The sequence below is a fragment of the Polypterus senegalus genome, chromosome 2, assembly GCF_016835505.1.
Source record: "Polypterus senegalus isolate Bchr_013 chromosome 2, ASM1683550v1, whole genome shotgun sequence".
Classification (NCBI taxonomy): Eukaryota; Metazoa; Chordata; class Cladistia; order Polypteriformes; family Polypteridae; genus Polypterus; species Polypterus senegalus.
The window spans coordinates 97,812,458-97,829,658 of NC_053155.1; the positions used below are offsets into that span (position 1 = coordinate 97,812,458).

Genomic DNA, 17,201 nt, shown 5'->3' on the forward strand with positions numbered 1-17,201 from the left:
CACTGCTTTTTTTTACTGCTCTTTAATTAATATTGTTTTTATCAGTATGCTGCTGCCAGAGTATGTGAATTTCCCCTTGGGGATTAATAAAGTATCTATCTATCTATCTATCTATCTATCTATCTATCTATCTATCTATCTATCTACAGGGTTGTTTTATACCTTGCATCCCATTCTGCCAGAAGAGGTGATGGTTTCCCATAACTCAGTATTGGAATGAGCAAGATCAGAAAATGAGTGGATGAAATTAACATTAGAACAGTCTAGACAAGAACAATCCATTCAGCCCAACAAAGCTCACCAGTCCTATCCACTTAATTCTTCTAAAAGAATTGAAAACAAACATCAAGTCTAGATTTGAAAGTCCCTAAAGTCTCAGTGTCTACCTCTCTACTTGGTAGCTTATTCCAAGAGTCTATGGTTCTCTGTGTAAAGAAAAACTTCCTAATGTTTGTGCGAAATTTACCCTTAGCAAGTTTCCAACTGTGTCCCCTTGTTCTTGATGAACTCATTTTAAAATAACAGTTTGAATACACTGTACTAATTCCCATTAGTATTTTAAACTTTTTAATCTTGTCACCTATTAATCTTCTTTTTGCTTAAACTGAAAATGCTCAGCTGTTTTAATCTTTCTTCATAAATAATCCCATGGAGCATTGGAACAAGCCTAGTTACTTTTCTCTGGAACTTTTCTAGAACTACGTCCTTTTTTATAGCCAGGAGACCAAAACTGTAGACATTACTCCAGATGAGGCCTCACCAGCGCATTATAATGCTTGAGCATAGCTATCTTGGACTTGTACTCTACACATCATGCTATATAACCTAACATTCTGCTAGTCTTCTTAATGGCTTCTCAACACTGTCTGGAAGTCAGTCCACTACAACACTAAATCCTTCTCATAAGGTGTACTCTCGATTGTCAGACTTCCCTTTGTGTATTCAAACCTAACATTTTTGCTTCTTATATGTAATACTTAACATTTGCTGACATTAAACTTCATTTGCCACCAATCTGCCCAAGCCTGTGTGCTATCCAAGTCCCTCTATAATAATTATTATCTGCCAATAAATCTATCTTAGTATCATCTACAATCTTAACCAGCATGTTACTTATGAAGAGATGGTGGAAAAAATAAAAAGCACTTCGATATACACTCATTTAAATTGACAAAGTTTTTCAATAACTTTATATTTCAGTTACTTTTAGCTCATATATTCTATGAGGAAAGACACCACATTTAAAAGAGTCTAGAAATGTGTCAGTTTTGCTTTTCAGAAATAAATCAATCCACAAAATTGTAGGTAAAATAATAAAGCATTTGAGAGTCTGGCTTAGACTTTACCCATGGTGCCGTCTCTATGGTTCTTTTTGGTTTTGCCACCACCTCCATTTGTTTAATATTATTAATTCAAATATTTTTTAAATTGTGAAATATAATACTAAAACCTTCAATAAATGTTGGTCTATAAACCTTGGCTTCCTAGATAATGGAAGTGCTAAAGTCTGTTGAAGATTTTTTGACAATTTGACCTTGATATAATTCTAGATTCCAGCCAGTTTACCTTTTTGTTTAACTACATTGTTTTAGACTTTAGACTTCAGATTTACTGGTTTTGCTTCTAAAATATTTTTAAATAACAACTATATTTGTTCTCAAAGACTAAATTTTGCAGACTGGTGTATTAAAATGTGGATATAGTAGTCCATTTCATAGGTTTGCAGGAAACTCAATTTAGAGTTTTGGTTGATGATTATTATTAATATTCATGTAGCATAGTAGAGGGTCCTAAAGTTATAATGAAATAATTACAAATATCACTTGTAGACTATTATTTATTAAATTATCTTTATGTTTATATTTAATAAAATGTTCTTTACATTCTGCCCTGTCAGTACAACAGTGGTCATGGATTATTAATACAAGTAACAATTACTGTATTTATTGAAAAAATCCAAAATAGAACTAATGTCTACTTAAAACTCCCACAATAGTAACTGTTCTTTCAGTGCCAGTTACCAGCCATGTTTTGCTAACATAAATAGACAGATTTCATGAAAAGCAAGCCAAGCACAGACCAAGATCTAACTGACCTACTATAAAAAGAAGTTTAGCTGGGGTGGTTTGTTTTGTCTGCTCCAGTGCCTTTCAGGAAGTCTAAGAACTATTTTGTTTTTGCTGAGGAAGTTTACCTGGAGAGCAGTCTCTTTGTTAGCTCTTTGAAGTTTTCTCCCATGGCAGTATCTTGAAACAAGAAGGGTCACTCCTGTATTGCTATTATTGCTACTGGAGCATTGCCATTGGTTAAGAGAATATCGATTTTTGATTAAGCTTGTATAGATTGAGTGAGTCTAGCACTTTAACTTTAAAGTGCTGACAAGAATACAAGTTTCCCTGTAGTTAGACTTGAGAACACACAGTAGGCAAGTGCTCCATTACCTTTCATCTCTATGAACAAGAAGTATGGATACAGATGTGAGCTAGAAAGCTATCAGTACAGATGGCTTTCTTATCACTCAGATATATGTATTATGACTACATTTTGTAAGTTACCTTGTAAAAGAGAAAGAACATCTGCTAAATACTAATAATAATTAGAACTGTTTGATGCAGGAGTGGATAAGTTTCAAGAACCATGTTGGAGTGAACAAAACAGGAAAAATGCAGTTTAGTTTTACTATGTAAAAAAGAAATAATGGAGATCCCTTGTGCTCAGATTTAAAACAAGTAGATTATTCACTTATAACAATCTGATTGCCTATTTTTCCAGGAAAATATTTGCAGTTGATACATTTTTTAGATTTATTTACTTTAGAAAAATGTAGGAAAACATATTAGTACTTTAAAATAAGCATGCTGTTTGTGTAAGCATAAAATATTGCTGCTGGCTGTAATCCTGGCCTTTCCTTTCACATGCTGCTTAGTTGTGCCCGGCCTTTGTAGTTGCTAAGCCAGTGCTAGCCAGGCAACAGTCATATGATGTGAGTGTTACAGAGTAAAAAAAATCCCTCTCACAGATTGTTCAAATATAGTGCTTTTCTGCCACCATGAAACAACTTTTAGTGCTCTAGTGAATATGGCTTTAGTGTTCTTGAATTTATTGCATGCCTTTTGCATTTAGGCTTTAATCAACCATTTTTCTGCTTTCATCTGCTTGAATTTGCTTGAATATCTACCTGTTATTGACTTTGATTTTTGCTTTGAAAAATATAAAATGTTTCTTTACTTCACCAAGTCTCTGACTTTCAGCTTTCATGCTTTTTTGATGATGTCTTTAATTCAGCTTTCCTAACCCTACCCATATGAATCTGACACCTAAACATGCTGTATTCATCTAAGAATGCAGTACATAAAGAAACCCATAAAGAAACACCAATCTGCTCTCTGTGATTTGAACTGGACAGGTGCCGGTTTTTGCAGCATGGCAATACATAAACGCCACACTTTACAAGAGTAGCCTGTAAATGTGAAGTTTGCAGTCAGACTCTGCTGTGATCCTGTTAACAGCTACGAAAAAAGATAAAAAGTTAAATTTTTATCACAACAAATAGTTCATTAGAGGATGTAATTACTCAGTTATAAATTATAGTTCAGCTTTATGACTGAAGATTGAATAAGTATACAGTATTTTAGCTTTGTGGTTCACATTACAAATGGACAAACTGAGCATTTATCAGCTAATTCAGAATAGTGACCAAAAAATATGTTATAGGTCTGGAAAGGAAGACCAGGCTATGGCTGAGGGCTGTATGATTACCAATATAGTCAGTATGATTGGTGTATTTGAAGTCCGTGACTGAATGGTTGCATTCCTTAAATTGTGTGGGTGTATTCAGTTCATCTGTGGGGGCATGATATCTGTATGGTAAGTGCTTTTTTTTGATAACGATGATTTTTGAATCTGGCACCCAAGTTTCTGTATTGTTGAGGCGTGGATCTGATATCAGTATATTGTTTTATGTTTTAATAATATGGATATTGACTATGTTATGAGATTTCTATCTCATTTTTGAAATGTTTTGGCTGTTCTAATCTAGATGTATTGGTAGTACATGGAGTAGAATTTGAGATATACCTGTACTTTATAGTGTTTCATTATAGTGTTACACTCCTCTGCTACAGTTACGGGTTCTTCTCAGTATGGGTAGATTTTAATATTGTTGACGGTTAAGCTTAATTTTGTTTATTTATGATTATACACGAGTAAGCAAAAGTAGGTTTACAGTATTGTGTACATAAAACACAGAGTTTAATTCTTGTACTAAGTGAACTAAGTGCACTGTCCCATTGTGACATTTGTTTGAGCTAATAAAGCTATTGTAATAATCATAACCTGCATGTCCTTTTCTATATGAACAACTGTAAACCTACTTTTGCCCACCCCTGTATATGCCAAGATGATTGCCCTACCTGGTAAAAATTGATATGCAGTTTATGTAATTATAAGAAGAATGCATCACTTTCCAGTGCTGTGAGAAACAATATAGTAAACGCAAATAGCAATATATTGAAGGAAGTTGATGAAACTGACAAATGGAGTGGAAGTGGAGGAAGATTTTTTTTGTAATTTGGAAGTTCAAGAAAAGAGGTAGAGGAACTAGTGCAGGAAGGAATAAAGAAAAATATTTAGAATTAGATGCATTAAGAAAGAGGGGATTAGACATACAGTGGAAAGAATAAACTTTAGGAGGAAAAAGGGTGAAAGAACTAAAAAAATGAGTCAGGCACAATTAAAATATATAAAACATATAAAAACTACTGCAGAGGGTGATGAAAATTGCACTGATTAGCACAGTTTTCTCCCAGTTCTAGAATTTAACTTTGAGTTCCATGTTTCGTTTGGATGATCTTTTGGTTTTTCGATGGGGTATTCTTTGGGTTGTCTACTTTTCCTCCTTCATCCTTTGAGAGTTGGGTTAATTGGAGATTCTAAAGTAGCACAGTGCTTGTATTTACCAGAGAGTGGCCTTTAGTTTCCTTGTGACCCATCCTGGGGTGATCATTGGTTAATGCAAATTAAAAGTACTTATTACATGTTGTCAGGGATGCCAGGGGCGACGACCCGGCCGGGACGCCTTGAGGGACCGGAAGAGGGCATGCGCCCACCTTGGATCACGTGGGGGCCACCAGCCTGGTTGCTTTGGGGGCCACTGGTTAAAGGTTTAGAAGCCCAACCCTGTAGGGGCCCGTGGTCACCGCCAGGGGGCGCCCCAATGCCTTGGGAACCCTGGACCACAGCACTTCCGCCACACCAGGAAGTGCTTGGGGGAAGAGAAGCAGGGACACCCGGAGTGCTTCCGGGAGTACAGCCGGCACTTCTGCCACACGGGGGCATGTCGACGGGTGATTGTCGGGGAGCACCTGGAGCATATCCGGACGAAGATAAAAGGGGCTGCCTCCCTTCATTCGAGGCTGGAGTCGGGTGGAATTAGGACGTATCAGGAGAAGCGAGAGTGGAGGCGGCCCGAAGAAATGCAGTGTGTGTGTGTGTGAGAGGCCTGGACTTTGGGGGACTTGTGGGATTTGTGGTGCACTTTAACGATTGTAAATATTGTAAATAAATGTGTGGTGGTGGAATTACAACATGTCTGCCTATCTGTGCCCGGGTTCCGTTCACATCTGGCGTAGTCGGCAGGATTCTCTGCCTGTTCCAAGGCGGGGACCTGTACCCCAAAATCTTGTTGTGGACGGCCTGGTGCAGCAGGGGACCCCACCCACATGCTGCGGGAGCAGCGTGCACACAGCCCCACTGGGGAAAGGTACCCCACGGACCACCATGGGTCCGCATGAGAGCCGTTTTTCCCTGGTGCAGGATGAATACATCGGGTGTAGCTGGAGTGCAGCGGGTGAAGGTGCCTGGGACGGCATGTCGCCTAGCGAGGCCATGCCGGGAACGTTTCCTCGGACAGACAGGACCCGGGAGGTAAGTTCCCTGCTTGCTGGCAACCGGCCCTGCGGGGCTGCGTGTGTTTTGTGTTTTGCAGGCAGGGGCTGCCTGGATCCTTGTCGGTGGCAGGTGCATGTCGATCCGTGGCGCCTCGTTGATGCAGCAGAAGCTGGGAGAGCTGCTGAGAGGGAGACGCTGCAACCCAAAAAGCAGCATGCCGCCGCACTGGGAAGAAAAGAGCCAAAATGGCTGCGGACCAGAAGTCCCTCCTCGTGACAGGCACGCGATTGGATGGTGTGTCTTGCGTGCCCGCCGATGACTGGAGAGAGGCGGGACGAAGGAATGTCTATCACGTGCCAGGGAGAGACCCAATTGGGCCGGAGGAAGAGGCCCACAGGAAGTCGTCGGCATCTGGAGCTGATGGACAGGTGAGCTCCGCGTCGGTTAACTTCCTGTCTTTGCCGGCTGCTCTGTCGGAGCTGGAGGCGTGCCTTGAGCCCGCGGAGCAGCATTTGTCACAGGTGCTACTTGCTCTCCGGGCAGATTTGCGGTTATTGGAGATGAAGGCGGTCACGTCATTTGAAGAGCTGCTGACAGCGATCAGATGGTGCGACGCTGGATTCTTCAGTCGGAGGAGTACGGCGGGGAAGGTGAGCACAGCCGTCCCCGTACAACATAAAGGAGGGTCTGCAGAAATTGGCTGTGATACCAACGATCAGCATCAAGTAGGCAGTCCTCCAACAGTGGATGCGGCGCAGGGGGCTGTGCGTGCGATGAGGGAAGAGACAGCGAGAGGGCTGGCAGGACACTTGCTGTTGAGTGCCCCAGGTCCTAGCGCCCTCCTCCCCGAGTTGGCGGCAGTCTCACGCCGCTCTACAGGGACGCAGATGGGAAGGAGTCTCTTTTTATGCAATAAGGAGACTTAGACCGTCAAGGTGTCCCAGAGTGACAGGAGGAATCGAAGAGTGAATGCCGCTTCCTCCGATAAGAAGGGACGTGGTGCTGGGTGCACACGTCTGAGTGCTGGCCGCCCTCTGCGGGGGCAGAGGGAACCCATGAGGTCAGTGGAGAGGAAAGGACTGCAGGCAGTCCTGTCTGTTTCACCGAGAGGAGGGATACGGAACCCGCGGAGGGGGTACCGAACAGGCAAGTGCCGGGGTACCGGTCGGCGGGGGAAACGCTGCCACTACGCAATGCAGAGGGGCACCAGGGAAGGGTGTCCAGGCAGTGGCTCTGCCCCTTTGTTTCTAGTCATTTCAGGACCGGACCCTGGACAAGCAGTAGGATCCGCTTCGTTGGGAACCTGTCCTCAGGAGACAGGCTGTCTGCCAGAAGGACTCTCTGCTGGCAAGGGGGTGCCGCCACGGCTGGCGTAGGCTAGGAGGGTGCAAGTGGCTCCAACCAAAGGGGCACGGCGTCCATGGAGAGTTGGACCCCGGTGGCTTAGGAGTAGGACCTGCTTCGGGGGTAAGCTGCCCTCGCGGGACGTGTCGCTCCTCCCGAGTGGTCTTCGCTAGCTGTGGGGCACTGTCAGGGATGCCAGGGGCAACGACTCGGACAGGACGCCTTGAGGGACCGGAAGAGGGCGTGCACCCACCTTGGATCACGTGGGGGCCGCCACCCTGGTTGCTTTGGGGGCCACGGGTTGAGGGCTTGGAAGCTCAACCCTGTAGGGGCCCGTGGTCACCGCCAGGGGGCGCCCCAATGCCTTGGGAACCCTGGACCACAGCACTTCCGCCACACCAGGAAGTGCTGGGGGGAAGAGAAGCAGGGACACCCGGAGTGCTTCTGGGAGTACAGCCGGCACTTCTGCCACACGGGGGCGTGTCGACGGATGATTGCTGGGGAGCACCTGGAGCATATCCGGGGGAAGATAAGAGGGGCTGCCTCCCTTCATTTGAGGCTGGAGTCGGGTGGAATTAGGACGAAGCAAGAGAAGCGAGAGTGGAGGCAGCCCGAAGAAAGGCAGTGTGTGTGTGTGAGAGGCCTGGACTTTGGGGGACTTGTGGGGTTTGTGGTGCACTTTAACAACTGTAAATATTGTAAATAAACGTGTGGTGGTGAAATTACAACATGTCTGCCTGTCTGTGCCCGGGTTCCGTTCACAATGTCTTAAGTGTGTTCTTGAATGATTTTTTGTCACATTCAAGACTAGTTCTTGCTTTCACCTAATACTGCCAAAACAGGCTTTGGATTTATTAGTGTTGATTTAGCAGGATGATTTTTTTTAGACATGAGCACAGCTATTATGATAAATATGTAAAGACTGGAATACAAATGGAGAAAGATTTGGCATAAATAACAAATAGACAAATAGATTTAGTAAATATTAAGTTTGATAGAAAATGAGTGAAAAAGAGCTGACCACAAAAGATATGACATAAGAAAAATATGTCACATTAATAATGTAATAGCTAATCACAGAAAGATAGTTTTAATGTTAACATTTACATTATTGTTTGCTTAAATATGTTTCACACAGTTATTCATATAATGGTGTAATCTTTTAACCCTGTTAACTAACAGGTAGTAGAACTCTCTCAGCAGTTTCTGTAATAACAATTCTAAGTCTACTTCAGCAAACAAATACTAATCATGGCTTCATAATACAGGAGTTTGTTGAGTGGGGTGAGCAGTCCTATCTGCAGTTAACTGTATCTAAAACTAAGGACATGATCATTCATTTTAAAATAAATAGTAGTAATCACGAAGATGCATGTATTAATTGTCAAATGGTACACAATGTGTGACATTGTGTAAATATTTGGGGAAAATACATTTAAACTAAATTTTGAGGCAAATTGTGAAGCTGCGTGCACAAAGACACACCAGTATTTATTCTGTCTAAGGAAACTGTTTTATTTGCAGATTGGTAAAACCCTATTTGGACTATTTTATTGCGCTTTTATTGAATCTATTTTATCTTTCTTTTTGATATTTTGGTTTGAAAATCTTTGTTTTAAACACAGAAGCAAAATGGAACAAATAGTTAAATGGCCAAGTAGGCAGATTGGGGACTCACAACTCAACCCACAATTTCTGTACTCAGCCAGCTAAAGCTCATGGCAAGTTCCATCTTAAGTAATGTCTCCCATCCTTTGCACTTTGAAATTAGGTTACTTCTCTCCGGAAAAAGGTTTACTGTTCCCAAAAGCAGAACAAAAAGATATAAAAATAGCTATATTCCAGTAGAAATCACACAGCTCAATAAATCTTAGAGTTAGGATGCATTTATTTTTATTATTTTGTGTTTTTCATGAAACCTTTTATTTTAACATGTTTTTATGGTACATAAGTGAAATTCAATATGTGTCTGTTTTTATTCATTTGTTGTCAAGTAGGACAGCCAATCTCTTGTACTGCAACACATTTTTAAAAAAAGTTACTAGTAAAGTAAACCTAACAAAGATACTTGGGCTGTGTAATTATTTGCATATTAGTCACACTTATTGCTAAAATCATTCTGTGAAGCAAGCTGAAGCTGCAGAATTTTGAAAACCTGGGGAAGACACAGCTACAAAGAAGATATTTTAATAAAAATGCAAAGAAAAAAAGATTAGAAACACATAAAAGAATACAAAAGAAGAACAAATAACGAATATTGCATTATAAGAAAAATTCTGGAAAAGAAGTGAAGGTATGAGAAATATGAAGATAAAAGAAGCTAAGACAGTCTAGTAATACAGCAATTAAGCCAGAAAAGGAATAAAGAAAAGCTGAACATTATTACCAAATAGAATTTTAATGGACTATAATATTAATAATAATAATATTATATGCTGTATAGATGGAGAACATATTCCAGAAATCTTCAGTATAGTTGAAATGCTGTAATAATTTTGAAAATGTTATCAAGAAGCTTGAAGAAGTGAATACTGATGGCTTAACAGAATTAACAACAATGAAATGTTGATGTAAATTCATACATTTATGTATATGTGGAACAAAAACTTCAAAAAAGGATTTCAAGGTTAAAGACTGGAGAATAAGGAAAGAGACTAAAGGCTTCTACATAACATTAACATTACCAAAACTACTTAATCCATTGCTGGCTTGCAGGCACTCAAGAGCCTATCCCGACACCAATAGAATGCAAGGCTAAAAGCAAATATGGGCAGGCCACCAGTCAATTGCAGGACTCATTCACACCCAAGTCACACCAATCTACCAGGTGCTAGTTAACCCTAATATGCAGTTCTTTGGGATATGTGGATTAAACTGAAGTACCCAGAGAAAAATTTATGTAGACATGAGGAGAATGTTTAGCCCTGGATAGACAGTGATCAAGTGCAGAATTTGAAACTATGAGGCAGCAGCTCTAACCAGTGTGATAGTATGGAATTAAAAAAATAAGAAATATGTGTAAATGTAAATAAATCTGTAGAGTATATAGACCCACCATGTGTGTTGTTAGATGCATGAGTCTCATGTATCACCTTTTTCATGTATTTTCTCCATTTTCTGTTCTTAATCGAGAAGGCCCAGAACCAAAAAGGCCACATCTGACTCTGCCTTTAGCTCTGTTACTTCCACTGCCACAACATAAATACCCAACATTTGCAGCACAAGGTCTCATTTGCCAACCAGACAAGTCAGTTATCAGTGTGAGACTCATTATTTCTGCACAAGAACTTTGTTACTTTTCATCTGCAGTTTTTCTGTTTTCATCTAGCTTTATGGCTAATAAATGGGAGTGACCTGGTGGTACCCCAGTTCTTTATTGTTGTTTGTGTTTACTGTTATAGTTATATTTGTATGAAAGCTGATGACATGTTGTGGATATAATGTTAAAGAAAAGTTAAGGCATAAAACAAATAGACTGAATGATTTCATTACTTTTAATTGGTGTTTAGTTCTGGTGTCTGAATCAAAATGGAAATTTAGGACAAATGAACTTCCTCCTTTAATGATAAAGAAGGCTAATGTGCCACATTGATGGCAGCAGTGAGATGAGATGTTTAAAAAAATTAGAGAATTGATTATGAGATGATCAAATTTGGGAGATGACTAATGACTGTGCAAGATGCATCATTAAGAAGACAGGAGTGCAGACCCTCGGTGTGGGAAGAGCTTTTAACAAGTGGGAGAACACTATGATAACATACTCCGTCAACCTGCCAGCATTCTTGGCATTCCTTTCTATCAATGATAAAATTTCCATCATTTGAAGATTACAGCTGGATGAGACTGAGGGAAAAATAATCAGTTGCCACTTGGTAAGTCTTCTGGGCTTACTGCCTGTAGTTTTAAACATGAAGAAACTGCATTCTTCAGTCTTCCTCCTTCTGCTGTAACTGAGGAAACCTGTGCTCTTAAAGTTATTGTTCAGTGACTTGAAAATGGTCACCACAAAGAACCCAAGTGTTGGAAGAACTAATGCTTCAAAACATTTTTATCAAGCAGACAGCAAGGGGCAGGGCTTTTTTGGTTTCTTTGCCCATAAGGGGAGGTTTCTTGAGACGTGAGGAAAAAGGGTAAGAAGACTGTTAGTGACAGTGCCCCTTTTCATCCCAGGGTGGTACTATATACCTTAGCTGAGCTTGGAAGGCGGCCTTCTGGCACACATGTGATGCCAGGCACCACTCATCACCTTGCAACATCATTCCAGTGATGAAGCAAGGTGATTACAGCACCATGCCATGGGTTTGATTTTCAGCAGCAGGGACTGAGAATCTGTACAAGGTTGAGGGAAAGCTTGAAAGAAAAACTACTCCAGAGCATTCTGGATTTCAGACTGGGTCAAAGGTTTATCTTCCAACAGGACAATGAACCTAAACACAAAGCAAAGATAATATAGGGGTGGCTTAGGAACAACTGTGAGCATGTTCTTGAGTTGCCCAGCCAGAGCATGGACAGAACCAAACATCTCTGGAGAGACCTGAATATTGACTGTCCACTGACAGTCTCCATCCAACATAACAGAGCATGAGAGGATCAGTAAAGAGGAATGGCAGAAAATCCACAAAACCAGATGTGTGAAACTTGTGGTGTCATACCCAAGCAGACTCCAGGCTGTCATCGCTGCCCAAGGTGCTTCAACTTAGTACTGAGTAAAGTGTCTGAGTACTTGTGTCAGTAATATTTCAGTTTTGTTTTTAAAAAATATGTATAATTTTTTTAATCCTTTTTTTTGTCATTCTGGGGTACTCAGTTTTCCTTGACGTGGGGAAAAAAACGAAATAAATGATTTTAGCATAAGGCTGCAACATAGCAAAATGTGAAATGGTGAAAGGGTCTAAATACATTCTGAAGGCACTATACAGGGTGGTCCAGATCTGATTATGCAGCTCCAGATCATCTGGATGACTGATTTATGCGGAGACGATTCCAGTTCGGCGCAAAGACGATTTTTTATGTCGTCAGTTCGCACACTTCTCGATGGTCCGGGATTTTTCAGGTGATTTTCTATGTAATAAACTTAATAAGTTATAGCGTAATGAAAATTGCATAATTAGATATGGACCACCCTATATATTCAATGGATATTTGATCCCTGTGGCACTAATTAATTAATATTTGATAACTAGGGCTGTCTGAAAAAATCGTTTATTGGTGACTTCATTGTTGTTGAAGGAAGCCATTGTTACACTGCTGTTTGAATATATTGTATTATTTGAAATATAGCACGCACCTTTATTTTGTTGACATGATTTGGTAATTAACTACATCCGAAGATTAAGAATGACAAAGTATAATTCAGTATTTTAGAGACTTGTGTATACAGCATACTTTTGTAAAAATGAAGGTGCGTGATTGTGATGCCTAAAATCGGTACTTACCAATAGTTTGGATCTGTACAAATGGAGCCGAGTTACTTTTTGCTTAAAAAGACGCCACTTTCTTAGTTGTGCTCAAGGGCAGATTTTCATTATAGGTAACAGACAAAAACTTTTTTTAAACTGCGTGGTAAATTTAAAAGCTCCTATACTAAGCTTTATGGTGTTGACTTGTGTATTTTGTGTTTCAGTTATACTCAGATTGTAATGTATTACTTTATAGTAATATATTTGTGTATTTCCCCTTCTGATATCTTGCCTCCATACGATATTGGTGTAGTTTACCATTAGAACGCACTCACAGCGATGCTAACAGATAAGTTCATTCTTGTACATTTTTCTGTGTCTTGAGTTTCAATGAGATAACTTTCGATAGGCTATTACAATACAATCGATAATTAAAAATAACTTTCACGTAAAGCACGTGGTATTGATTGATGGAGACGATTGGAACCATCCGGGAGTCCAGAGCCCATCAATCTGAAAATTGCGCAGTTGTACGTACAGTGAGGTGAGTAGCAGTGGGGGCGGAGAGAGATTAGGCCGGTCCTTAACTGAGAGGAGCAGAAGCAGCACCCTGGTGCTGAAGTGATAGCTCCTCCGCCGTTAGGCTCGAAGCTTGGTATTGGTGCCGCCTCTTGTTACGCGACGTCAAGCCCGCACACACTGGCAAATGGAAAACTTAGCTCTTCTTCCGAATGTGTTTTAACGCGGTGTCGTCTGATTGTCTGGTGGTACTTTACAGAGAGAGAGAGAAAGAGAGAGAAAGGAATAATCTGCAGGTCTTCAGTGAGGAGCATCCTGTAGGCTGTCTGCGTTTCTTCTGCGGAAGAGCTGGCGTAGTCGGGTCTCGTGTTTTAGCAGGGCCGGCCGCTCTTAGTAAATGCAGTTTCTCTTTATCGTTCACTGCGTAAAATGACAGTGCCGGTATGACTTCATATACAATATAGTTAATTATTGTTGTGGTAGAAGCAGAGGGCAAAGTTGCAGACCTCACCCAGTCGCAGAGCTGTCAAATGATGTAATGGAAGCAATCTGGATTTACCAGTTCCGCCTGATCGTTATTGGGGACTCGACGGTGGGCAAATCTTGTCTTTTGCGGCGCTTCACCGAAGGAAAGTTCACTGATGTCTCGGATCCCACGGTCGGGGTGGACTTCTTTGCACGATTGGTAGAAATAGAACCCGGTAAACGAATCAAGCTGCAACTCTGGGATACGGCGGGTCAAGAAAGATTCAGGTGCAGTACATTTATGGCCTTCTATTGTAACTAACGCGTGGCGCATTAGTTTGTGTGTAGACAGATTTACCTGACGACGTGGGAAAACGCCAGTGAAGTGTTGAAAGTACGGGCGCTCATTAAATGGAGAGAGGGAGTTTTTGTTTTAATTGTAAATAGGAGAAATAAACTCATTAACAGAGAAACGGACAAAACGATAAAACAAGTATAAATGTTGTAGTGCAAACTATGCGGTAGTTTTAAAACAACTGGCACCTTTCAACTCCTTATGTTCAGTGGTTTAAATTATGAAGTTTGTGTATTTTTAAACTCATTGAGAAACTGATAGAAATTGCTTATTTAAATGATATTTATTAATTTGCCGGGAAGTATGTCATGATTGTTTTAGTCTTGTCATAAATCCAAGAAGTACATTATGAATGCCCAGAAATGTGATTCATAATCATTTATGTAAAACCAGAATTGTAATATAAAGGGATCCTCCTAGGTAATGTCAAACAGATTCATTAAATAGTTTTACAAAGTATATATATATATATATATATATACTGTATATATATATATATATACTGTATATATATATATATATATATATATATATGCTTTATTTTGAGAAGAAAACATCTTACTAATAGTTTGTAGGAATTGTACATAGCAGTCTATTCTCTTACAGCAGTTGTTCCCAAAATTAGCCCTGGGGTACCCCAGTGGCTTTGAGTTTTTATTCCCATCAATCTCTGAGTCAGTGCATCAGTCTTACTTTTAATTGATCTCATTATTTAGTGAGCTGTCCATTTTTTCTCTTGTTATGAGCAGTTCTGAAATGGTAGCACTTTAATTTAGGTTCTGCAAAAATGCATCTACAGTATTGCACATTTACTTTTAACAAAGGCTTCTTTTGGTGTTCATAACATTTATTAAACAGTAGATATGCTATTCATCTCTGTGCAATATGACCTATTAACATGATGCTAAATGAACTGTTAATGTGATGGATTCACAGGTTTTATACTAGTATATACTATTAAGCCACCTCACACCACTCCAAAGTGAAGTTTTCTTAGAAGGTCACATTGCAGAGATGTAAACACTGCACTGATGCTTTGGAAGTCTTATGAAGACCCACAGAAGTACTGTACATGTTAAAGTCTTGGTACATAAGAGTAAATGAGTAACAGATGTGTTTTTACAGAATCTAACCTATAGTGTTACCTTGAAATATTCAAATGTTTGCTAAAATGCTTACAGCTCCTCTGGCAATTCCTTTTGAATTTACCCTGTCCTGTAGAGTCTGTGTCCTTTATTGTATCCAGATACTGACAACACTGAATGTTAAAGGGGACCAATTACTTCAGTGCCATATTCATTTGCCTGCTCACTTGTAAGAATAATTTCTTGTCTTGAGCATATAAGTAAAAACAGCAGTGAAATAATGGCTTCTCTTTAGCATTTAATGTTGTTTGCATTGCTCATTGCTAATCATCTGTGTTTGGGTACAAGTAAGGAGCAAATAGAATTTGAATACAGTTAAAACACATTTCAAATTGTGGTAAAAACACAAATGCTTAAGAATTTCTTAGAATTCTAGAATAATCTTAAAAGAAAACAGGAAAGGAAATATAAGTACCTAAAGCTATGCCAAAGAAAACAAGTATTTAAGAATTTCTCAGAATCATTTGTAGGCCAAATAATTAAATAATGAGATCAATTAAATGTAAGAATGGTACACTGATTGGAAATTTGGCTTGAATAAAAAAAACCTAAAGCCATGAGAGTCCTCCAAGGTTGAAATTAAAAACCACTGTCTTACAGTGTTAGGTTTTAAATATTGAACAGTTTTTAAAAACTATTAGAGGCAACTAGAAAGAAACTTGTCTCCTGACTCTGGAAACAATTGCTGGGATTGTTCTGAAGGCATGTCAATAAAAAAATGAAGAACAATGCTGAATGCTGTGGTTTAAGATTATATTAAGCATAGGCTAGAAACAGTACTTTTCATTATAATTTAACAGTCAAGTTTAAGCATGTTTAAGCATTTTAAAATGAGTTTCTATGAAATCTTCAGTTTATCAGTAAGTATGATCTTAGTGTGAATTAAAGTGAATTAGCTACACAGAGGCATATATTATACACTTGAATGTCAGATATTATCAAATTCGTTTTCATTCCTTTCTGTATTAGTAAACATGTATATGTTGCTGCTTAACTCTGTCTACTGGATTGACATTAAGCTTACCTGTGCAAGCAAGAAATGCTTGGAATTCTTTTTTAAATACATTTTTAAAAATACTGTATACTGTATGTTCTCTCCGTGTCTGCCTGGGTTTCCTCCGGGCGCTCCGGTTTCCTCCCACAGTCCAAAGACTTGCAGGTTAGGTGCATTGGCGATTCTAAATTGTCCCTAGTGTGTGCTTGGTGTGTGTGTGTGTGTGTGTGTGTTTCCTACGGTGTGCTGGCACCCTGCCCGGGGTTTGTTTCCTGCCTTGCGCCCTGTGCTGGCTGGGATTGGCTCCAGCAGACCCCTGTGACCCTGTGTTAGGATATAGCGGGTTGGACAGTGACTGACTGACTGACTCACTGAATGTATATGTTCTGGTTATATGTTACTATCAACTGTACTGCATGCTAGTTCAAATCTCAGTACATTTGGAGATAGTCAAGCGTAACATCTAAATCGAAAACATAATATTCTTCCTTTTATAAAGGTGTTACATTTTTATTCAAAGAGAAGTGATTCATATACAATTTTAGAATCAAAATATAAAATTTCAAGTAAATACCATCCATCCATCCATTTTCTAACCCGCTGAATCCAAACACAGGGTCACGGGGGTCTGCTGGAGCCAATCCCAGCCAACACAGAGCACAAGGCAGGAACCAATCCTGGGCAGGGTGCCAACCCACCGCAGGACACACACAAACACCAAGCACACACTAGGACCAATTTAGAATCGCCAGCCCACCTAACCTGCATGTCTTTGGACTGTGGGATGAAACCGGAGCGCCCGGAGGAAACCCATGCATACACGGGGAGAACATGCAAACTCCACGAAGGAAGGACCCGGGAAGCGAACCCGGGTCTCCTAACTGCGAAGCAGCAGCACTACCACTGCGCCACCGTGCTGCCCAGTAAACCCCATGATGGGTGAAATAAGCACATACTTTTGGTGTGAATTCACCTGGATCTATAAGGCTATAGTCAGATGCAGCCCTGTTTTGCAGATCCATATTGACAGTTAAGATTTGTCAAGTTTCTCCCTTTGCTCCTCTTTTTATGTTGCTGACCACACCCTGTGA

At 40.1% G+C, this 17,201-nt stretch overlaps 1 protein-coding gene across 2 annotated transcripts in view; it reads left to right on the forward strand.

Moving 5' to 3' along the window:
- The window catches only part of LOC120523173 (ras-related protein Rab-39A), a 47,794-nt gene that overhangs the window by 4,503 nt on the left and 26,090 nt on the right, over window positions 1-17,201 (forward strand). The window contains exon 1 of one of the 2 annotated variants that reach the window (XM_039744212.1): window positions 13,212-13,904. The exons of the other annotated variant lie outside the window; for it this stretch is intronic. Coding sequence (XP_039600146.1) covers window positions 13,690-13,904 — 215 coding nt within the window. The 5' untranslated portion in view covers window positions 13,212-13,689. Of the gene's footprint in view, window positions 1-13,211; window positions 13,905-17,201 lie in introns of those variants that run through there. 2 annotated transcript variants of the gene reach the window in all.